Source organism: Schistocerca gregaria, chromosome 2, assembly GCF_023897955.1.
Source record: "Schistocerca gregaria isolate iqSchGreg1 chromosome 2, iqSchGreg1.2, whole genome shotgun sequence".
Taxonomy (NCBI): Eukaryota; Metazoa; Arthropoda; class Insecta; order Orthoptera; family Acrididae; genus Schistocerca; species Schistocerca gregaria.
In genome coordinates, this window is record NC_064921.1 from 753,424,504 (window position 1) to 753,448,688 (window position 24,185).

Consider the following 24,185-nt stretch of genomic DNA (forward strand, 5'->3'; position numbering starts at 1 on the left):
TACGTGGTATGTGTATAATGTAGGAATCTCAAAATCGGAATTTTGAAAGGAAAATTAGCGAAAATTTCATATAAACTTAATACATGAAACAGGAGTGCATACAAAGCAGAACGGTGAGGGTCAACCTCCTCTGTTACATGTTTCTGTTCTATTCGACATATTGCTTCGTTCTCTCACGCGGGGCTACAGTTGCTTAGAAACTGGTTATCGCCTGTATGAGTAACTCGGCTTCCGCGTGTGTTGCAGGCGAGAGTGGACCGAGGAGGAGCGCCGACGCCGCAAGAAGACGTTCCGGCTGGACTTCTCGCCGCTGGGCGCCGGCCCGCACACCGACTGGGACTCCCCGCCGTCCACAGGTGCGCCACCGGGGAATCCCCCTGCCGTAAGGCATCGGGCTACAGCATAGAGTAAGCACAGGCCGTGACTGTGCAAGCAAACCAAACAGCAGTTAATTCGCGTAATTCCGAGACTAAATTCTACAATTATCTTTTCTTCTTCATTTCAAGTAATAGGTAAAACGACCATCCGTCGCGCGATCTGTCTGCTCTTGCCGTACGTAGGCATCTATAATTTTTGGCTCTTAGGGGTAATCTCCCAGTCTCCACTTTTTTCAGTTATTTTACTTCGACCGGTACTTGCCTACTTTTTCACCGAGACTAACTACTTTTATATTAGTTCATTATCCGTCCTGACAGTTCTCGTACAGACGGCACAATTAACAGAAATATCATTTCTTGTGCAATTTTTTTTCTCCCCTAGAAAGGGCTCTGCATTTGCTCCCATTATTAGCTCGGGGACAGAAATCCGTCGTATAATATTTCATAAATGCCCCTTAATGTGCTTTGCTTCTTAAGTTTCTGCTATTTCTTCCACGTGTGAGATTTAATGTGTTTACTTCCCGGTCACCGTGTTCAGTGTATTCTTGAATTATATCGCATCCCAGATACGTGCAACGTTTTACTTTCTCCGATATTTCATAGTCAATTAAATTTGTGAGGTCTCTCCCGTCCTATTATTGTAATTACAGTCTTGGAGAAAATTTGTGGACGTACGTACGGGATCAACACTTGCCTGACAATTGGTCTCAGCCTCGACGAATAGATCTGATGTGAAAACAGCTCTTCCATTTAGATATATGCTTTTATAAAATACCCCAAAATTATCAAATTGTGTCCATTAAATTGCTCAGAAGTGTTGACGAAAGGAACATTATAGTCTTGCCCTGTTAAGCTACATTTTTTATGACTATCTCGCAAATGTAATAACATAATTCTATTTTCAAACATTTAAGTCTCTCTGCACGACACTTCACAGTTTCTTCCTGGATATATAATGAAAAGCGTTTTTGTTGTTTACAAATGAAGTATGTGATTCTTTGTTATATATTTGTGTGCTCAATGAACAGTTGTATTACACGACTGCGTAAAATGTTTAGCGTCCTTCTAAAACCCATTAATTCTTCACTACTCACCAGTTCTGTATGTTGATAATCTTTCATTAACAATTCTTACAAATACACACATCAAGAAGGTTTTGCATCACTCCGGTTCCCAGAACTCCAGAAGATAGACGTTGACTGTGGATATTGTACCACAGACACAGTCCCTTTGACTGTTCAGAGATGTCACTAAACCCGCCCAAAGATGTAAACAAGAATGCATAAGCAGCGCCTATTAGACGGAGGGCGTCCGGCAGCCAATCAGTTCCAGTCTTTCCACTACGAAGGATGTACACGGCTCGTGTTGTCTGTAGTTCTACCGTGCTTAGACTGTCAATACCGATGTTCGATCGCTTCCGCATTGTTACTTTGTGCCAGGAAGGACTCTCAATAAGGTAAGTGTCCAGGCGTCTCGGGGTGAACCAAGGCGATGTTGCTCGGACATGGAGAAGATACAGAGAGAGACAGGAACTGTGGATGACATGCCTCGCTCAGGCCGCCCAGGGGCTACTACTGCAGTGGATGGCCGCTACCTGCGGATTATGGCTCGGAGGAACCCTGACAGCGACGCAGCCGAGATGAATAATGTTTTTCGTGCAGCCACAGGACGTCGTGTCACAACTCAAACAGTGCGCATTTGGCTGCATGATGCGCAACTTCACTCCCGACGTCCATGGCGAGGTGCATCTTTGCATCCACGACACCACGCAGCTCGATACAGATAGGCCCAACAACATGCCGAATGGGCCGCTCACGATTGCATCACGTTCTCTTCACTGACGAATGTCGCATATGCCTTCAACCAGACAATAGTCGGAGACGTGTTTGGAGGCCATCCGGTCAGGCTGAACGCCTTAGACACACTGTGCAGCGAGTGCAGCAAGGTGGATGTTCCCTGTTGTTTTGGGGTGGCATTATGTGGGGCCGACGTATGCTGCTGGTGGTCATGGAAGGTGCCGTAATGGCTGTACGATATGTGAATGCCATCCTCCGACCGGCAGTGCAAGCATATCGGCAGCATATCAGCATATTGGCGAGGCATTCGTCTTCATGGACTCCAATTAGCGCCCCCATCGTGCACATCTTGTGAATGACTTCCTTCAGGATAACGGCATCGCTCTACGAGAGTGGGACAATCTGGATCAACATAGCATAGATATTCTTGTGGATAGTATGCCATGGCGAATACAGCCATGCATCAATGCAAGATGAGGTGCTACTGGATATTAGAGGTACCGGTGTGTACAGTGATCTGGAACACCATCTCTGAAGGTCTCGCTGTATGGTGCTACAACATGTAATGTGTGGTTTTCATGAGGAATAAAAAGGGCGGAAATGATGTTTATGTTGATCACTATACCAACTTTCTGTACAGGTTTCGGAACAATCGGAACCGAGGTGATGCCAAACTTTTTTGATGTGTTTTTGTTACGGACTGAATCAAGAATGTCTGTACCTCTATGGTATCCACGACTTTGTCAGCTTTATACAAATTCTTTGAATTTTTTCCATTCATGGCATATTATTGTACAGGAGCAGTTAGGCAGTAAAAGGTTTCCATATGTCCACATTTATACATCTATACTGACTATACCTGACGCTTTTTTTGCTTTTAATGGATTTGAGTGCTTTTGTTCGTTCTTCCCTGTACGTACTATCCAGTCTATCCTTTCTAGCTTTCTCATATACGCAGAGATACCTTCTACGAAAAGTGTGCAATTACCGCTTAAGTAACCATGATCCTGACCACTGGAAGAGGAGGAATAGGAGAACTTTGCGTGTAGTCGACAGTGGGGTCATTAGAGGTGGATAAGGGAAAAAATTAACCATGGAGTTGTCACGGGAACAATCTTCCATCTTACAATGGTGAAAATATAGAAAGGGGAGCCTAAATCCTGTCGTTCTTTTAACGATTTCGTCATGTGCATTTTTGGCAACGCTAAACACAGTCGCAGTTTCCAAAGTCTGAAAACGAAAGCAACGTATAAAAAATTCAAATTAAATGTATATTCCTTGGCAGATTACCGTGTTAAAGATTAAGAATAAGACTAAAACGACAACACATGGTCTATAGACGTGTAAGTAAATGCAAAAAATAGGGAGCCACTGTTACTACAGATATTTTCCAGCCAATGATGACAGCATCAGCAGCCTCTTCATATTGATCTGTGGCAATTATTTACTTCCGTATGCAACAGATCACTTAAGTTCTCAGGGCCAGCCAAAGCATTAACTGCTAACGTCAAAAGTCAAAATTTCTACCAGTGTCATTGATACGGAGTAGCCTAGTGATAAGCGCACTGTAAATATACAAAACTTCTCATTAGTCGAAAATATTTTGGAGCGTAAAGCAAATTAAGTAATAATATTATGTTTCATACGAAGCATTACCGTTACAGTTCAGCTACATGTTGTCCTCTCTCTGAGGACGACACATGAGGTTTCAGTCTTATCAACTTATCTCTTAGTCTAATATAAAATCGTGTGATAAATATACCAAGGTTCAGTTGTTTGTGTTATTGATATCAACGTCAAACTCTTTCGGAAATGAATATGAGTTCATTTGTGCTTTTGTTGGAACATATACACGAAATTGACGACACTCCACTCTATAAAAGACAAAGTTATTTATGGATACATAAGCCACCATAAATTATCTCATGAGAGGCTTCGACCTCTTGTTGTAATTATGGCCTTTGCTCCAAAACTAGTTTGAAGTAGTCCATCATGGCAGTCTATTCTTTGCAAGGCTCTACAGCTCCGAGTGACGAGTGCAAGCTACACATATCTCAACCTGCTTTCTGTATTGGTGCCTTGGTGTACCTCTACAATCCTCGCCCCCTACACTTACCTCCATTACCAAATATATGCTTCCTTGACGCCTCAGCATGTATCCTATCAACGGATCCCTTCAAGTCAAAGTTTGCCACTTTTTTCAGTTCGTTTCAGTATTTCCTTGTAGTTATTCTATCTACCCATCTAATCTTAGGATTACCCTGTGGCATTATATTTCAATAGCTTCTATTCTTCCCTTGTCTAAACTGCCTATCGTCCACGTCACTCTTTCGTGCAAGATTAAACTCAAAATAAATGGCTTCAGAAAAGACATTCTAACGTCCTCACGGACGATGCTTGGGCTCGAGGCCGGTTGAGACGAAAATACCGCACGGCAAGCCTTATGCCATCGTCACAGGAGTTGAGGCAGCTAACCCCGACATGCCCGCAGACGAAATATACAACGTCACGAGAGACAGCGCCTTCGCCACAGACGACAATCTGATTAACGTGATTTTGAGCTCTCAGAGCTGCTATCCAGTGGCAGTTGTCGGCTTTATTTGGATCATAAACAGTACAGATTGTTCACGAAAATGAACGCGCCTAAATTTCCTACTTTATCTGTATTAAAGCGCACATTTCCTCTCTTGTCCACATGCAAGTCATGTTGTCGTTCCTGTGGGGTAAGTAAGTAAAAACATCAACATCCGTGAACATGTAGTAAGACAAAAAGGAAAGATACATGTCCAGCCCCGACATTAGTTCGTGAAAGTTCACCAAATCGAACAAACGCAATCCTGGTCGAGGACTCACTTATATTTACGCGACAGTAAATATTACAGAAATTATTTCTATTAATTTCATAAGAAAGTCCCACAACCTTTTAGAAACTCCGAAGCTGAAAAAAAAATTGGTACATTAGGTTCAAATGGCTCTGAGCACTATGGGACTTAACATCTATGGTCATCAGTCCCCTAGAACTTAGAACTACTTAAACCTAACTAACCTAAGGACATCACACAACACCCAGTCATCACGAGGCAGAGAAAATCCCTGACCCGGTACATCAGGACGGGGACCCTTTTCTATTCTACCATCTGTTCCATAACGTGGCGCCCCTACTGAATACGCATGCCAAAGGTCTGGTACGAGTAAACTTGTGTCTTATGTTAGGTTTTCTACATGCTTTAATCGCCGAACTGCTGATAATTGTCATTTAATCATAGCAAATGCTAACTAGAAAGACATTTTTTTCATTTCTTTTTCTTCTACATCATCATCATCATCATCGTGGATCTTCAATGTGCCGACGCCTCAATACGGCTTACTTTCATATCACGCGAGTATAACGAGAAATAAGTAAATACAATAATTCTTTAACCACCGATACGACGTTTCCAGTCATTTTATTAGAATAACTCGTACCAATAACGATTCGTTCTCCAGACATTCAATGTTATGGTGATTAGAAAGAGAATAAATTAAATGGCTCTGAGCACTATGGGACTTAACAGCTATGGTCATCAGCCCCCTAGAACTTAGATATAGTTAAACCTAACTAACCTAAGGACATCACACAACATCCAGTCATCAGGAGGCAGAGAAAATCCCTGACCCCGCCGGGAATAGAACCCGGGAACCCGGGCGCGGAAAGCGAGAACGCTACCGCACGACCACGAGCTGCGGACGAGAATAAATTCATAGGCTGTGAGGCATAACATAAAACCTATCGAATATGGGCTTCTACTGAACACAACAAATACAATACGGCGTCGCGCTTCTTGTTTGTAACGTACGGAGCGTTTTCCTTCTTACTCGTTTTACTTTACGTGACTCGTTGCTGAAATAACGAAGAACTTAATTCGTGTTTCACGCGACGAAATAATGCCTCAGCGTGAAATTAGAGAAATTGACGTCACAAAACTGGTAGAGCGTCACGTGAACGTTAGCCAACTCGTCCCCTGTGACGTCGGCTTTAGGCTGGCTGAGACGCAGATTCAGCACAGTGATGGACTCGAGGCTGACTGGCAGAAATCCAGCGAGCACTGAACGGCAGTTGCGAAGACGAAGACGACTCCATTTGATGGGCACTGAGCCCGGAGTGTATACTGGCCGCACAGTAGTCGTGCAGTGGCCCCAAGCGCCAGGCAGTGCATGGATACTGGCGTCGCTTTTAGTAGGCACGTGTTAGTCGATCGCAAGATTATTGCACTTGAGAGTGGGGTTTCTTCTGTCAGCTTATCGTTAGTTTTCAAGAGGACGCACTAAACCACTTGACAGTGTATGCACAATTGTCTTAAAGTCATTCATAACGCGATGCCTTTTCCTTAGTCACCACTGTACTTGTTTACTACAACTTCGCCACCTGTTTCCGATGACAGCCAAGGGAGGTCAAATGTCGTGAAGTAAAGTGAAAGTGGCCAAGTGGTGCCCGCGACGGCAGCACTATTTATTCTGATCTACACGCCGCATATCGGTGACCTTAGCGCACTTCCTCCCCCCTCTCCCCGCCCCCTCGCCCTGTCAGATGGAGGCTGTTTGAGTCTTGGCTGAAACCAGCCTGACGAGTTGTGATGATGTCTGCTGTTTCAGTGCAATCTCCTGCGGTAATGTTACTAACGGGTCGCCGGCCGCGATGGTCTCGCGGTTCTAGGCGCGCAGTCCGGAACCATGCGACTGCTACGGTCGCAGGTTCGAATCCTGCCTCGGGCATGGATGTGTGTGATGTCCTTAGGTTAGTTAGGTTTAAGTAGTTCTAAGTTCTAGGGGACTAATGACCACAGCAGTTGAGTCCCATAGTGCACAGAGCCATTTGAACCATACTAACGGGTCAGGGATCCTGCTACCCCTCGTACACATCTGTGAAAGTGGTTGCCGCGTCGCAAGGTAGCAATCCGGCGTGTACAACAGCTGTCAAACAGTACGCTTTTACACAATATGGTGCGCCTCTGCAGTTTCCAGTCGCAGCCAGCGTTTCCCAAACGACCATAAATTCCTGTAATTTCAATTAAAACCGTGTAAATTGATCACAGGGTGCTATATGATATTGTTTTCTTCGTAGTGCAGTGTCTTCCAGTGCAACTAAGAAAGAACGCTAAGGCTCATAAAATATGTCTGACTGATCATACTTTCGGAACTGATTTAAAGTCGCTTTAACCATTAATCGAACGTGACTCAGAAATATGAAATGGTTTTTCAGAGACAGCTACCAGTCACAAAATTTGTTGAAATTCGAATTATTTAACGAAGCTAAATGTTTCGAGGTATAATCCAGTGTAGAAATATTAAGATAACCTAACAAGACGGAATCTTCACTTTGCATATTGCTCTTCTGCTCACTTTTTAGAAAAAAAAAAAAAAAAAAAACAATTACTGGGCGGCCGGAGTGGCGGAGCGGTTCTAGGCACTTGAGTCTGGAATCGCGCGACCGCTACAGCCACAGGTTCGAGTCTTGCCTCGCGCATGCATGTGTATGATGTCCTTAGGTTAGTTAGGTTTAAGTAGTTCTAAGTTCTTGGGGACTGTTGACCACAGATGTTAAGTCCCATAGTGCTCAGAGCCATTTGAACCATTTAAACAATTACTCACTATATTCATATGAAATGGCTGTCTTTTTCGGGTGCGTTCAGTTATCTCCATTGCTGTGGCTATTGTTAACAAGTTCCAAGGAGCTAACTGAATACCCCTCAAGCAGACAACCGTTTCATATGAAAAAGTGAGTGATTATTTTAAAAGAAATGAGAGCAGTAGCTAAACATACGAAGTTAATATTATAGATTAGTAGAATATCTTCTTTCTTCTCCACAAGATGACTACAGCACATGCCAAAATTCTGCTAAACAACTGTAATATCTACTTGTACTTCTGTTAAATGCTTTTGTATTGCCATTGTGGTCTGAAGACGAGACTTATATCTCGAAACATGTTTCTTCATTATAAATTTGAACGTCAACAAATTTTGCGAGTGGTTGCGGTCACTGAAAATCTTTTCCAACTTTCTGAATGTTCTAATACAAAAAAGCTACCTGTGTCAACAGTTTGATTTGAAACCTTCACATAACCTTGGTATAACTTCATTATACGCACTGGGTTATACGGAGCTCAAAAATGATATTTACACTTTAATTATTTCCAGTATTTAATCTAAGTATGTTTTTCGAAAATGGACACAAAAATAGAAAATTATCTGATTTTAATATAACAATGAGTGACAAAGTTTACTGTAATGACGTGTTTTTCTAAATGATTAAAAATTCTGACTCCGGTCCATCGTTTAAGTGCCTTTAAAAACCTTTAATTGTTAACTATCATCAACTTAATTAGTCAGTCATGACGAACAGAATGATGTGAAAAAAGTACGGGGGCCTGTATCAGTGGCTTTTTGTGGTGACGATACCATCATACAGCATCGGTAGCATAGCTTATTCGCCTGGCCCGCAAATGCCCACAGGAAGGGATGTCATTTTCTAGGGCGCGGGTAAATTCCTAGCTCGGCCGAGACCATATATGCGTATGCGTCATCACCTGGTGACGATAGCATACACTGGTAGCAAGATTCTGGGACAGATTATCGTGAATGTCGGTTCAGTGAGTGGTTCAGTGTCTGGTGTTGCAGGCTCTCGCACAACCCCAGATGGCTGGAGGCGCGGTGGCACGCCCCCCGGAGCTCCGACACAAGCACCCTCCGCCACTTCCACGGCGCCGCGACGATCCAAGGTCGCGCAGGCCCACCGCCGACAGGTAAGCCATAGTCCTGGTAACAGCTTGTAACCCCCCCCCCCCCTTACTAATCGGCCTATCCTGCTTGCGATATAAAACATGACCGTGGATCGCGTGTAAACCTAATGGAATTTTTCTAATTGGATAAGGCTATCTTTCCAGAAGAAGTAATACCGATAAGTGAGGGAAAGTGTACAACCGATCTTTCTGATAGAAAAGTCTACTAAAAATAAAAAAGTAATTAAACCAAACAGGGCTACAATTTGGAAAAATGAAAGTTATTTTGTGCATTCACTCACGAACAACACTGGACATAAAAGGGGTACCACTGATGGTACCAGTGATCATAAATCCAAAAGTTACACTAATGAACGAAAAGGAAATAATTACGGTCACTAGCCCACAAGGGCGAATTACATCCAAAATCCTGTACAAGATGATGGGAAAGAAAAACATTTATTATCAAACACTGACATGGCAACTGAGGTTTGTCACGTTTTTTGACACTAATTTTAACTGAATACGTAATGATAAAGAAAACTGAGAAGTCACTTTTACGTTAAGTTTCTCGTTAAATTTTGAAAAAGACAATCGAGTAATGGTTTGAAAATATCCACTTAAGCTTTATGTTAGTACTGAATTTCGTTACGTGAACAAGACTTTCAGAGACCTGAACATAACGTCATCAAAGAAATTTAGAGAAAGGCAAGCACTTTTTACTATGCAGTCACTTAATTTTCAAGTTGGATTTCATATTATTGTCTGAACAACTTAGCCTTTCTTACTGACTTGAACAGAATTAAATACTAGAATACGTACCAAACCAAACAACCATATGCTCCAAGCTATATGTAAAATAAATAAAACTTCTACAGTCTTAATTTCCGCATTTTCTTTAGATTTGGATTGTTTCCAGTGATAGATTCTCAAACTTCGGTTAGCATATAAGGAAAAAAGGGAACAAGGACCCTTCTTGGTAACAATGTCTGGGGGCAATGAGGACACAATCGCCCTGAATTTAACTGATTATTATTTAAACAAAGTTCATTAATCACATCACGTTCAGTTGTGCTGCTGGATTATCCGTTAATACTTTCTACCAATGAACAGTCTTACTTCAGTGCTCTGCGTGCGACGAAACTCGGAGCCGACGACGAAACTGTGTTGCTGGAACTGGTGCTGTTGTTGAAGACGATACCATATTGTGGAGCCACGGCTAATTACAGGAACGGGCAAGCGTAATTAATACAGCCTCTTGCGCCCCTCCACTGTCCTTCCTTCTGCTACTAGACATTTGGCCGGCGCGCGTACATGATGCCGCCGAAATGGTACTCTCTACTACGAGAGCGTTAACACCACACTTCCGCACACTACAAGCGCTGGAACCCGTCTCTCGCTCTCTCCGCGCGCTCTGCGCAACAACCCCCTACCCAAGGGTTTTACAACGCACAAACACTACTTTTATCGTTGTTAGTCGATGCAAATAACAATTCCTTTGGCTTTTTCCCAGAGCTTATAAGATTCACAGTAAAACACAGATAAATCAGACAAATACAATAACACGTCAACAGACTTCTACCTAAATGTACACATACAGTGAAGCAACGTCCTTACTTATTAAAAGGATGCATTAAATTACAAATATTTACGTACAATTATATATATATATATATATATATATATATATATATATATATATATATATATATATATATATATATATGTTTGGACTCTGGAAAGACCGGAAAAGAAGAGAATAGAAGCGTTTGACATGTGATGCTACAGAAGAATATTGAAAATTAGGTGGACGCATAAGGTAACGAATGAGGAGGTCCTCGCGGAATCGGAGAAGAAGGGAATGGCCGGCCGTGGTGGCCGAGCGGTTCTAGGTGCTTCAGTCCGGAACCACGTGACTGCTACGGTCGCAGATTCGAATCGTGCCTCGAGCATGGATATGTGTGATGTCCTTAGGTTAGTTAGGTTCAAGTAGTTATAAGACCTCAGCAGTTATAAGACCTCAGCAGTTATAAGACCTCAGCAGTTAAGTCTCATAGTGCTCAGAGCCATTTGAAGAAAGAAATGTATAGCAAACACTGACTAAACTAATTGCATCCCACAAGCACCTGTGGGATCTGCAGTCTTCTACCAACGGAAGTACAGTTTCACCCAACCAGTCCATAACAATAGCGAATACTTGTTGTTGTGGTGTTCAGTTCTGAGACTGGTTTGATGCAGCTCTCCATGCTACTCTATCCTGTGCAAGCTTCTTCATCTCCCAGTACCTACTGCAACCTACATCCTTCTGAATCTGCTTAGTGTATTCATCTCTTGGCCTCCCTCTACGATTTTTATCCTCCACGCTGCCCTCCAATGCTAAATGTTTGATACCTTGATGCCTCAGAACATGTCCCACCAACCGATCCTTCTTCTGGTCAAGTTGTGCCACAGACTTCTCTTCTCCCCAATCCTGTTCAACACTTCCTCATTAGTTATGTGATCTACCCATCTAATCTTCAGCATTCTTCTGTAGCACCACATTTCGTAAGCTTTTATTCTCTTCTTGTCCAAACTATTTATCGTCCATGTTTCACTTCCATACATGGCTACACTCCATACAAATACTTTCAGAAATGTCTTCCTGACACTTAAATCTATACTCGATGTTAACAAATTTCTCTTCTTCAGAAACGCTTTCCTTGCCGTTGCCAGTCTACATTTTATATCCTCTCTACTTCGACCATCATCAGTTGTTTTGCTCCCCAAATAGCAAAACCCCTTTACTACTTTAAGTGTCTCATTTCCTAATCTAATGTCCTCAACATCACCCGACTTAATTGGACTACATTCCATTACCCTAGTTTTGCTTTTGTTGATGTTCATTTATATCCTCCTTTCAAAACACTATCCATTCCGTTCAACAGCTCTCCCAAGTCCTTTGCTATCTCTGACAGAATTACAATGTCATCGGCGGACGTCAATATTTTTATTTCTTGTCCATGGATTTTAATACCTACTCCGAATTTTTCTTTTGTTTCCTTCACTGCTTGCTCAATATACAGATTGAATAATATCGGGGAGAGGCTACAACCCTGTCTCACTCCCTTCCCAATCACTGCTTCCCTTTCATGTCCCTCGACTCTTATAACTGCCATCTGGTTTCTGTACAAATTGTAAATAGCCTTTCGCTTCCTGTATTTTACCCCTGCCACTTTCAGAATTTGAAACAGAGTATTCCAGTCAACATTGTCAAAAGCTTTCTCTAAGTCTACAAATGCTAGAAACGTAGGTTTGCCCTTCCTTAAACTAGCTTCTAAGATAAGTCGTAGGGTCAGTATTGCCTCACGTGTTGCAACATTTCTACGGAATCCAAACTGATCTTCCCCGAGGTCGGCTTCTACTAGTTTTTCCATTCGTCTGTAAAGAATTCGCGTTAGTATTTTGCAGCTGTGACTTATTAAACTGATAGTTCGGTAATTTTCACATCTGTCAACACCTGCTTTCTTTGGGATTGGAATTATTGTATTCTTCTGGAAGTCTGAGGGTATTTCGCCTGTTTCATACATCTTGCTCACCAGATGGTAGAGTTTTGTCAGGACTGGCTCTCCCAAGGCCGTCAGTAGTTCCAATGGAATGTTGTCTAATCCGGGGGCCTTGTTTCGACTCAGGTCTTCAGTGCTCTGTCAAACTCTTCACGCAGTATCGTATCTCCCATTTCATCTTCATCTACATCCTCTTCCATTTCCATAATATTGTCCTCAAGTACATCGCCCTTGTATAGACCCTCTATATACTCCTTCCACCTTTCTGCTTTCCCTTCTTTGCTTAGAACTGGGTTTAACGAATACTTACAGTACATAAAACTAATGAAAATTTGCGCGCAGAAACAACACACTGCGGCCGAACGAGTATATTGTGTCTAGCATCGAAGCAGGCGCCGAAGCGGAGAGGGCGCGAAATACCTTTGATAGTTCGTTCTAGAACTTACACCCAGCAGATCACAATCTAGCAGTTGCGAATGCGACCCGAGCACAACCGAACAAGCGCCAAGCATTTGCATCAGAGGAAATTCTCGTACAGTGTTGCACGTTGACTTGTGTTCGCTTCGGTTTGATGATGATGTTTGGTTTTTTGGGGGCGCTCAACTGCGCGGTCGTCAGCGCCCGGACCACTTCGGCGTAAAGCGGACTTCAGAAGAGCGTGACGTCACTGTTGCAGGCGAAGAAGTGCCTGGCGGCGGGCATGGTGCGCAGCCCTGCCATGCACGAGGGCTTCCGCGCGGACGACTGGGCGGCGCCGCTGCAGCGCTCCACGCCAGGCCACAGCCCGCCGGAGGGGGCGGCGCCGGGGGGCGGCAATGGCGGTGGAGCTGGAGGCGGAGGCGGAGGCGGAGGGGCCGACACTGCGGTGGCGGCGGTAGCGGGGGCCGCAGTTGCCGGCGGCGGCACGTCGGACGAGAGCAGCGGGCGGCAGGAGACGGCGGGGGCGGGACCGGCAGCGGGGGCGGCGGCGGGGGCGGCGCCCTCCGGCAGCTCGCCACGCCGCGTGCGCCGCATCCGCGAGCGCAAGGCGGGCGGCCGCAGCCCCACGCAGGCCAGGTGTGTCACACACTGGCCTCTCCGTTCCACCCACCCTGACAGATCAGCACTCCGTTTCTTTACTAGCCGAGTACGCGCCGTTTCTTGGTCTTTTGTTATGGAACTTGTGGTGTCACCGCCAGACACCACACTTGCTAGGTGGTAGCCTTTACATCGGCCGCGATCCTTTAGTATACGTCGGACCCGCGTGTCGCCACTATCAGGGATTGCAGACCGAGCGCCGCCACACGGCAAGTCTAGTCTAGAGAGACTCCCTAGCACTCGCCCCAGTTGTACAGCCGACTTTGCTAGCGATGGTTCACTATCTACATGCGCTCTCATTTGCAGAGACAACAGTTTGGCATAGCCTTCAGCTACGTCATTTGCTACGACCTAGCAAGGCGCCGTATTCAGTTACTATTATTACTACCTTCAAGAATGTATTCTGAACAGATAATATTGTCAATCATGTACCGTCAAGAGCTGCGTTCATCATTAATGGATTAAAGTTAAGTATCAAACTAATTACGTTCGCTTTCTGAATTCTAATTCCTTGTCATTTTCCAGACTTCACGTCAGTATAGTTGTTCCCTCTTCACGCCAGCCTGCGTGAGCTAAAACGCGTGCATTTCGGCCGCCACTAGTAACACGGTGTTAGCTCTTCTGCCAACACAGCAGAGCTATAACTGTGTTGTCACTGGAATTGATCTGTGGATCCTTACGGTCTGTTTCCACATAACTACATGGTACTACCACTGTGTGCTCGCCTCGTGGACAAACACCTTCAACTGCAAACAAATCAGCAGATGGATTTGTCAGCGTAAAAACCGGATCTAATTCATCATACAGCATTCCCGGAGATAAAATTTTTGATAACATTATCAGCTATCTTTAAAATTAAAATTTAAAGAATAAAAACAGTCTCGATCGCAACTTTTTCTTTGTTTTGGAGTGACCGGTTGCGATTCTATTTAAGAACTATCTTCAGACTCTGAAAAAACATATTACCACATAGAGGGATCGTTATAATAGTAAGTATATATAACAACATGTAGAACTAACAAATAAATACAACCAGAACGGTGGGTGGACTCCGTGGAGCAAGTTGCGCCGACCCTCGACGTTTGAATAACTTTTAATCGGACAAGGAGGGAACGGTTATTAAATAGGCTTTTACAGAATTGACATTAGAGGCCAGCCTACTTTTAGCTGATTTTAAATCTTTAACCTTTTCATATCTCATGACGAATAATGAAACTTGTGTGATGTTATGATGTAACTATAACTCACTTTCTAGTTATCCCCAACATTTACTTACTATTATACCGATCCCTCTATCTGGTAATATGTTTTTTCAGTCTGAAGATGGTTCTTAAATAGAATCGAAACCGGTCACACTATTAAAAATAAAAAGTTGCGATCAAGACTGATTTTATCCTCTAAATTCCCGGGAGATTCCTGACTAATCCATTGCTGTTCACTGTGAGTAGCTTTTCAGGAAGGGTGCCTATACTGAGATTCTAGCGTATTCTTTTCATAGGCTACTCTTAGATTCAGCAGAATCGGCTGTGGAGTGGGATGACTGGCGCAAGGGAAAAACAACAGCACCATTCACAGGTCAAGAACAATGATAAGAAATTTATTTAATAAAACTATACACCTAAACATTGAAAGTAATTTCGTTCCTCAGTTTAGAGAAGTAGCAATCAACTTAATGAAGCAATTAAAAATACAAAAGAAATTGTTACCAAAACACCTCTTAGACGTTCTGTTCTTTTACTTTAAATCAACCACATATCTCTATCTTTATTTCAGTGCCATCATTTCATTCCAAATCTATGAATTTAACTGATTACCTAATGAAAAAAGTAGCATCAAAAATTTGGAATTAAATAACTTGGTAGAAGCGTCAACGAATTAAAACTTTTTACACCATAAAACGTTAGATTTAACTGATTTGGTAAAAGAATTATTCGGACATGAAACACCAAAATCTGTGGCTAATACAGCCATGCACTCCTTACATCAGTTGGCTAAATTATTCCAAACCCAGTACGGAGCAGTAGTAACACTGCCGCCAGCACGGACGCCGACACAATGGATCGAGGTACAACGACCGGGGCCGCCCGCCAAAGCAAGCTAACAACCGGCCGTGTCAGACAGGACATTACAGAAATGGTTAACAAACTAAAATTAAAATTAGATTACACAGTTACTGGCCGAATAATGCTCAAAGCAATATACACCTAGGAAAGAATGCCAAGCAACAGCTGTGCCGTCGTAAAAGAAACCAGGCTGGACAGAACAAAGTCCAGTTCTAACAGTGGATTTGCTTGGCACATCAGAGTACCAAATGCGTAAAATTTCCTTAAATATTATTAAACAGAAACAACTTTGGTTTACTTTTGATTCAATATGTAAAACTCATAGATTACTGTTTAACGTGCCATGGTATCTTGAGCTTAAATAGCCACTTGAGACATTTTATAAATAGCGCCAAGATTATAACAGCGACTTGGGAGAAATTTCAGGAAGCCGTAACTACGAAAGGAAATACGTTACAGAGATCCGATCTGCAAATTAAAGGGCTTTGTAGCAAAAGAAATAGTGGAGAGCAGGAAGTTCATGTACACTCACATTCCTGAGCTCATGATGTAACGAGCATACAGAGGGCTATCGATACTTAAGGTAAGCTACACGATTAGCAATACAAGAAGCTCCAAATAGCGTTTCATGAAATTCGAAATTGTTAAGGACTGCAAACTGTAATACGGCAAAAAAAAGTTCAAATGTGTGTGAAATCTTATGGGACATAACTGCTAACGTCATCAATCGCTAATCTTACACACATGTTAACCTAAATTATCCTAAGGACAAACATACACACACACCCATGCCCGAGGGAGGACTCGAACCTCCGCCGGGACCAGCCGCACAGTCCATGACTGCAGCGCCTGAGACCGCTCGGCTAATCCTGCGCGGCTGTAATACGGCAACCACGGTCCTTACCGCTGAACCAACTCAAATAATAGAGAAGAGTAATTGAAGCTCACGAGCTCATTGGGGAATTTTATTGCTAGTTGGTTTTTGCCTTAAGCTAAGAAACACTCTCCCCTTTTCTCTTTTTTGGGGAGCACCTGGAAAGATATCCAACTTCCTGTACAGCGGAAGTATAAAGAACAATTCAAATTCTGGCAGGATGCTTTGCGGCCAGCCAGAAACACAATAATTCTGCACAAATTAACGACTGCAAGCACTCATGTAAAACACAAAAGTCAAGCCCTGTTAAAATTTCAGGCAGTAGCCTCACTACAAGGCGCCAAAAGTCCACAAGTCTAAAAGTGCTCGCGAAATGTGTAACAACAGGAAGTGGTCGTCCGCAAATGGCAGGGAACAGTAACAAATACAAGGTGTCGGTAGTCTGTTATTTGCTTGCTTCCCAGAACATAGGTTGCTAGAGACAAATAGCGGATCCGCCTCAGTGTGTAGCCCACACCGGCAAGCCGAAACGCGCTCCTGCGCCAGCGTTAACACAGCCCTCCAAAACCACTGCCACACGGCTGCCTCATTGGTACCACTTCCGCCTCACACCGCTTTTCCTGTCTAGCCCTTGTCGTTCGGAGCACACTCTCCAGACAGCAACGCGGAAGCGCTTTCGTGTGGCCGCCGAGTCGCACTCCGGCAAATAATGCACGCAGGACCGTGCAGCTCTCAGGGAATATCGGTAACAGCGTAGCTCATCACTTTACCTCGTTAGTCCAAAAACTTTCGAGACTGGATTAATAGAAAGTAAACTTTAAGAGGGTGGTTCACAATACTTTAGCTGTTCTACATCGTCTCTTCCACTAGAGTACAACAACGCCCATAAAGCCATGTGACACCGTCGGAAAAGCCCATCTTTGAGATGTTGTTTAAGTCTCGCATTACGCTGACTTGAACATCGACTATATCTTCAGACCGTTGACCCTTCTTGTGAATTCCTGCACTTTGTCGTTTTGTGGTGGTTGTGTCTTTTTCTTTCATTTGATTTAATGATTTTCAAAATTCAGTCAAGTCGCAGCAGGCGTCCGCGACTCAGTCTTTTATCGAAAGTCGAGGCCTGCGAGACAAACTTCGCACCCACTTTTCTCTTCTTTGAAACGTTCTGCTGAATGTCTTCAATATCAAATTTAGAGACATTACACCATTGCGATCTGTGACACAACAACGTTGACACACTATTGTCGCACGTCCACTTATTAAAACTACTCGCTCACAACTGCCTGGTGGAATGCACATCAGTTGTTTACAGTTGTTAGTTCAAACTGTTGAAGCTGCCATCATAATTTCTGCGCTGATATGGCTTATACGCCACGAATAAATCCAGTCTCGGAACGTTTCGGACGGGCGGTGTATGTTCGTTACTGCTACTAGGATTCACCATTCCGCTACTACCGGTAGTTGTGCTCTGTTAGTTTCATCTTGTTCGCACAACCCAAGCCAGTTATCAGTTGAAAACAAATTCTGTCAGAAACTGTAATTTCATATACTATTTATTCCATGTCTTGTGTTGCACACATTGACTAACCTTTGCATAACTTTTAGAGTTTACATTATTTTTTTTAGTTTCCTTGAGTTATATAAGTCACGTAAGAGAACAGAAGAAAACTACCATACGAAAAGAGCCACAGTAGGAGAAGGAGGAATAATGAATGAATATGTGGTGTCACCGCCAGACACCACACTTGCTAGGTGGTAGCCTTTAAATCGGCCGCGGTCCGGTAGTATACGTCGGACCCGCGTGTCGCCACTATCAGTGATTGGAGACCGAGCGCCGCCACACTGCAGGTCTAGAGAGACTTCCTAGCACTCGCCCAGTTGTACAGCCGACTTTGTTGGCCATGGTTCACTGACAAATTACGCTCTCATTTGCCGAGACGATAGTTAGCATAGCCTTCAGCTACGTCATTTGCTACGACCTAGCAAGGCGCAATATTCAGTTATTATTGATATTGTGAATCATGTTCCGTCAAGAGCGACGTTCATCATTGATGGATTAAAGTTAAGTATTCCACCAGCTACGTCCGTTTTTCTAAATTCTAATTTCCTTGTCCTGTTCCAGACCGCACGCCAGCCTGCGTGAGCTAAAACGCGTGCATTTCGGCCTCCTCTAGTAACACGGTGTTGGCTCTCCTGCCAACCACAACAGAATACACAGCACCCTGCGTTAGTTAGGCTTAAGTAGTTCTAAGTTCTAGGACACTTATAACCTCAGAAGTTAAGTCCCATAGTGCTCAGAGCCTTCTGAACCATTTTTTTGTAGTAATGTTTTCATAGTTATATAAGACATAAAATTTCTTTAAGAATCTTTTCATTATTAGCAAAAATTGTCATGTTATACGTTATATTATGCTGTGTGTTAGGTATTTATATACACTCCTGGAAATTGAAATAAGAACACCGTGAATTCATTGTCCCAGGAAGGGGAAACTTTATTGACACATTCCTGGGGTCAGATACATCACATGATCACACTGACAGAACCACAGGCACATAGACACAGGCAACAGAGCATGCACAATGTCGGCACTAGTACAGTGTATATCCACCTTTCGCAGCAATGCAGGCTGCTATTCTCCCATGGAGACGATCGTAGAGATGCTGGATGTAGTCCTGTGGAACGGCTTGCCATGCCATTTACACCTGGCGCCTCAGTTGGACCAGCGTTCGTGCTGGACGTGCAGACCGCGTGAGACGACGCCTCATACAGTCCCAAATATGCTCAATGGGGGACAGATCCGGAGATCTTGCTGGCCAGGGTAGTTGACTTACATCTTCTAGAGCACGTTGGGTGGCACGGGATACATGCGGACGTGCATTGTCCTGTTGGAACAGCAAATTCCCTTGCCGGTCTAGGAATGGTAGAACGATGGGTTCGATGACGGTTTGGATGTACCGTGCACTATTCAGTGTCCCCTCGACGATCACCAGAGGTGTATGGCCAGTGTAGGAGATCGCTCCCCACACCATGATGCCGGGTGTTGACCCTGTGTGCCTCGGTCGTATGCAGTCCTGATTGTGGCGCTCATCTGCACGGCGCCAAACACGCATACGACCATCATTGGCACCAAGGCAGAAGCGACTCTCATCGCTGAAGACGACACGTCTCCATTCGTCCCTCCATTCACGCCTGTCGCGACACCACTGGAGGCGGGCTGCACGATGTTGAGGCGTCAGCGGAAGACGGCCTAACGGTGTGCGGGACCGTAGCCCAGCTTCATGGAGACGGTTGCGAATGGTCCTCGCCGATACCCCAGGAGCAACAGTGTCCCTAATTTGCTGGGATGTGGCGGTGTGGTCCCCTACGGCACTGCGTAGGATCCTACGGTCTTGGCGTGCATCCGTGCGTCGCTGCGGTCCGGTCCCAGGTCGACGGGCACGTGCACCTTCCGCCGACCACTGGCGACAACATCGATGTACTGTGGAGACCTCACGCCCCACGTGTTGAGCAATTCGGCGGTACGTCCACCCGGCCTCCCGCATGCCCACTATACGCCCTCGCTCAAAGTCCGTCAACTGCACATACGGTTCACGTCCACGCTGTCGCGGCATGCTACCAGTGTTAAAGACTGCGATGGAGCTCCGTATGCCACGGCAAACTGGCTGACACTGACGGCGGCGGTGCACAAATGCTGCGCAGCTAGCGCCATTCGACGGCCAACACCGCGGTTCCTGGTGTGTCCGCTGTGCCGTGCGTGTGATCATTGCTTGTACAGCCCTCTCGCAGTGTCCGGAGCAAGTATGGTGGGTCTGACACACCGGTGTCAAAGTGTTCTTTTTTCCATTTCCAGGAGTGTACTTTGGTAAGACGAGCGGCTCCAGTACACTTTCCTGGTGAGCACACTTTCAATAGTCGGCTTACGCTGCAGGGTGCGGCGTCGAAGCAACAGCGGGGATGCGGGTCGGCGGCGGTCGTCGATCGCGGTGCCCACTGCCACCAAGACGCCGCCGCCGGATGCGGGGGCGGAGGCGGACGCGGAGACGGCGGCGGAGGCGGAGGTGGAGGCGGAGGGCGGCGCGCGCAGCTCCCGGCTCAGCCCGCTGCGGTACACGCGCAGCCCGGCCGGCAGCCCGTCCAGGCGGCGGCGCTCCAAGGGCTCCCCCAGCAGGAACACGGCGGCCGCCGCGGGGGCCGACGCCAAGGTGACGTCTAGTAATCGTCCCTTTACTGTCTTAAGTTAACCGATTCCCTTTATTAAGTGTAAAATAACTGTAGTTGAGTCCAACATTTGCAATTAATAATACAAGTGGTTTCCAAAATGGCTTTACAAATTTGAAACCTCATACAAACTTATTCATACGACTTACAGACCTAGTCTTGGCGTAGTTTTGTAGCAAAATAGTTGAATTTTTGTCTCAAGTAGTAAGCTAGAACAAGTCACACCACCGCAAGGGCAAGCGGCAGTTGTAACAAAGATGGCTGCCTTCACTGACTGGTCCCGTTTGTGTTCCCTGTGTCTTTTGATTTGAAGAATCGAAATCTGCAGCAACTGTACAACGTAATTTTCCTACTGAGTACGTTAGATATCCTCCATGTATCGTTGCCGTTGGTATTGGTTGCCCGGTAACCTATAAGAAATACTCAATCGACCGCTTCTGTCTGACAACATTGTAAAACAAGTGAGGCAGAGTTTCGTCGACAGTTGAACAGAATCGACCCAAGAGAGGTTTCTTACATCTATTTGTCGTTTGTTAAGACGACTTACGAATCCCAAACTGTACAAATTAACAACGGCGCATGAACTGAAACACATTTACAATTCATGGAGGACTGATCGTAAGGACTGTTCTTCAGGAATGTTACATCGATGGGATAAAGATAAATATTTAATTGGCTACTTCTTTGGTGATAAGTCGACTTTTAATCCAAGCGGTAAAGTTCATAAACACGACTGTAGGATTTGGGGCAGCGCAACGTGTTCGTGACAGCCCGTAAGCTAACTTCTTTTATATACTGAGCAGAAACAAAGTTTCCGCCCCTTCCTGTTTACGAGGGAAACAACAAAATAATGTACTTAGATACGCTGGCGTGTTTTTACTGTCGCAGATTTACCAGGTTGACAAGAACGCAGAGTACAGTTTAAGATTGGGCACCGTCACGCTGCATGACTAATGTTTGGGACTTAATAGCCGCTTTCAGGGGAAATGTGTTGGATGACGTGCGCGTTCGGTTGGTTAGTGTGTGTGTGTGTGTGCGCGCGCGCGCGTGTGTGTGTGTGTGTGTGTGTGCGTGTGTTGTGTGTGTGTGTGTGTGTGTGTGTGTGTGTGTGTGTGTGTGTGTGTGTACGTAATCCACATTACGTTTTTGCTACCTGATGATGACCGCATTGTCACTCGAAACGCTTTGTTAAGCTGGAAGCTGCATTGCAATTGCAGGACAGAGATACTGCTGAAAGGGAGCGCTTTACCAGCTTTGACACATGCACCATGAGAGACTAGATGAAGGCGATATCGAATGCACTCGCCCTGGCCCTTTCTGGTCAACCAATCGATTTCCTTTTGTTGATTATATATTTTGCACTTCTGACACGATAATAAGTAAATCTCTGGCATTGATCGATGATATATTCTTAGAGCGCGACTGAATGTATTGCAAGGCTGGACTCTGCAGTTCTGCCTCCACTGCAACGAAGGTTAGAGCATGCTGCTATCTAACGTAGCAGCAGACTGCTGCGTAAATGAACAAAGAGCAAAGAGAGGAAACGGAAAACGAATGAGCAACGGCAAAGGAGTGAAAAAGAAAGAGGCAGAGCAGGGGGTATCTGATAGTTTCATAAGCGTGGTAGTGTGACTCCCCTGCTATAAACACAGTCCACATTGCCAACCATGTAGGGACGCTACACTGTCTACCCTGCTACGTCTTCATGGCGGACGCATCGTCTCTACGTGGCGCCACCACTAGGACATGTGGACAAAGATCTCCCTGCGCAATCTCGTGAATCGGAAACACCTTTTCCTAATGGCAAATACCACATTGAGATTTTTAATCAGTGTATTTCTGGTAATCACACAGCTATTCTGACATCATTCTTTGATACTCCTATCCTTCCACAACGCATTGGTGATTTCAGAATTTCGTAATTAATTTGCGGGCAGAATTTTGCGTATTAAATGTATGCACTTGCTCAATATGCATGTAAGCGACCTGTGATTGCGGTCATTCGATTCGCAATTTCACCAGCTGTTAGAATCTCTGATCGAAATTTAAGTGAATTGATTTATAACATGCTCTTCCTTTATGTGGGCTGGATGCAATGGTCAATCTGGTCTCGCCACCATGAGCGTAAATCGCTCAAGAAAAATCTGTAATCCACACGAGCAGTTACCTTTTGCTCCAGCTATCAACCATGGAGAGTTTTCTCTAGTTGTGTCGTGTTGGATTACTTCTCAGTGCTTGTGGTCCGGGAAGACGAGTGATTGTACAAGAGTAGGTTTCACATCTTGTGGATAGATTTTCGAAACTTCTGTAAGGCACAGAAGCAAGTGGGAGTCTTCCAGTTCGTGTATTATCTGCTCATCCAAAGTTACACGTACGTCCTTCATTATTTTCTGGCGTGTACTGGTATACGATCGAGAAGAACTTCAGGCAGTTTTTATTGGAGTTCTAACTAAGTTGGTTCTGATTTGATACTAAAATTACTTGTTACTTATTTGCATGTATTTTAAGTCCTTGGTGTTGCGCGAATCTGACGTCTGAAGACATATTCTCATTCATCTGGTCGATGACAGTATTGATTTTTCAGGTCTGGCACTTAAGTAAAGTTGGAGGCCGTTGGTATAGAAATAATATTTGTAGGAGAACAGAAGTGACGAGATGTCATTGACATACAGGGAGAACAATAGTGGTCCTCGGTCTGACTCTTGAGAAAACATGGTTTCAGGACGACTCCTCATTCCAAAGATGACACGCTGTTGTCTGTTTCTGAAGTAGCTTTCAGATCGTATCGCATAAGGAAAATATCTAAAAGTTTTAGGTGTCACCATTTACTGAAGAGTATGTCAAACTTGCTGATAGTTCAGAAGTGTCAACACTCCGGCCTGTAGTATCAATAATAAGGCCTGTGTTATCTACGGAATATTCCAGGTAAACAGTTACCTTAACATGACTGTAGTATTTGCCACTTAAGTTGAGTTTGCGTAATTACTCAGTAGTGTGTCGTGGACGATATATTTGAGGTTTTTGGGCCCAGCGAATAAGATGCTAAATCGGCTTGTAAAGTGATTTGTTGGTTTTTGTTCTTAGGAATAGGTTGGACTATGCTTATTTTCCATTGAATGAGGTATATACCACTCACAACAGAAAAATATGTCTATGTCTGTCAAGGCTGGTACTAAAATATCCACAAGATTTTTGATCCTGGAAAGGTCACGATAACACAGATACAGCCGTTGCTTATCGCTTCATAAGAGATTCTCATCACTGCTTTTCTAGTTTACTGTAATGGATTTTGTGTGGAAAGTGTCAAGGTGTTCTTGCGTGTGACAGTTCTTTGTAATTTAAAGATGGAAAGCTTGTCTCAACTTTATATAATTTGACAGCTTAGACGAGAATAATTACATTTGATTTTGTCTGTCCTACGCCAAGGCTAACGAGATTCATCTATAGATACTGAGGGCTCGTTTCGCTACAGTCAGTGGAA

General features: G+C 44.3%; 1 protein-coding gene across 1 annotated transcript in view; it reads left to right on the forward strand.

Annotated features, from left to right (window-relative positions):
• LOC126335960 (uncharacterized) overlaps positions 1-24,185 on the forward strand; it is a 1,093,560-nt gene that overhangs the window by 877,791 nt on the left and 191,584 nt on the right. Inside the window, exons 17-22 of the mRNA XM_049999436.1 lie at positions 247-356; positions 8,829-8,953; positions 13,148-13,292; positions 13,350-13,527; positions 20,415-20,514; positions 20,557-20,688. Coding sequence (XP_049855393.1) covers positions 247-356; positions 8,829-8,953; positions 13,148-13,292; positions 13,350-13,527; positions 20,415-20,514; positions 20,557-20,688 — 790 coding nt within the window. The remainder of the gene's footprint in view (positions 1-246; positions 357-8,828; positions 8,954-13,147; positions 13,293-13,349; positions 13,528-20,414; positions 20,515-20,556; positions 20,689-24,185) is intronic.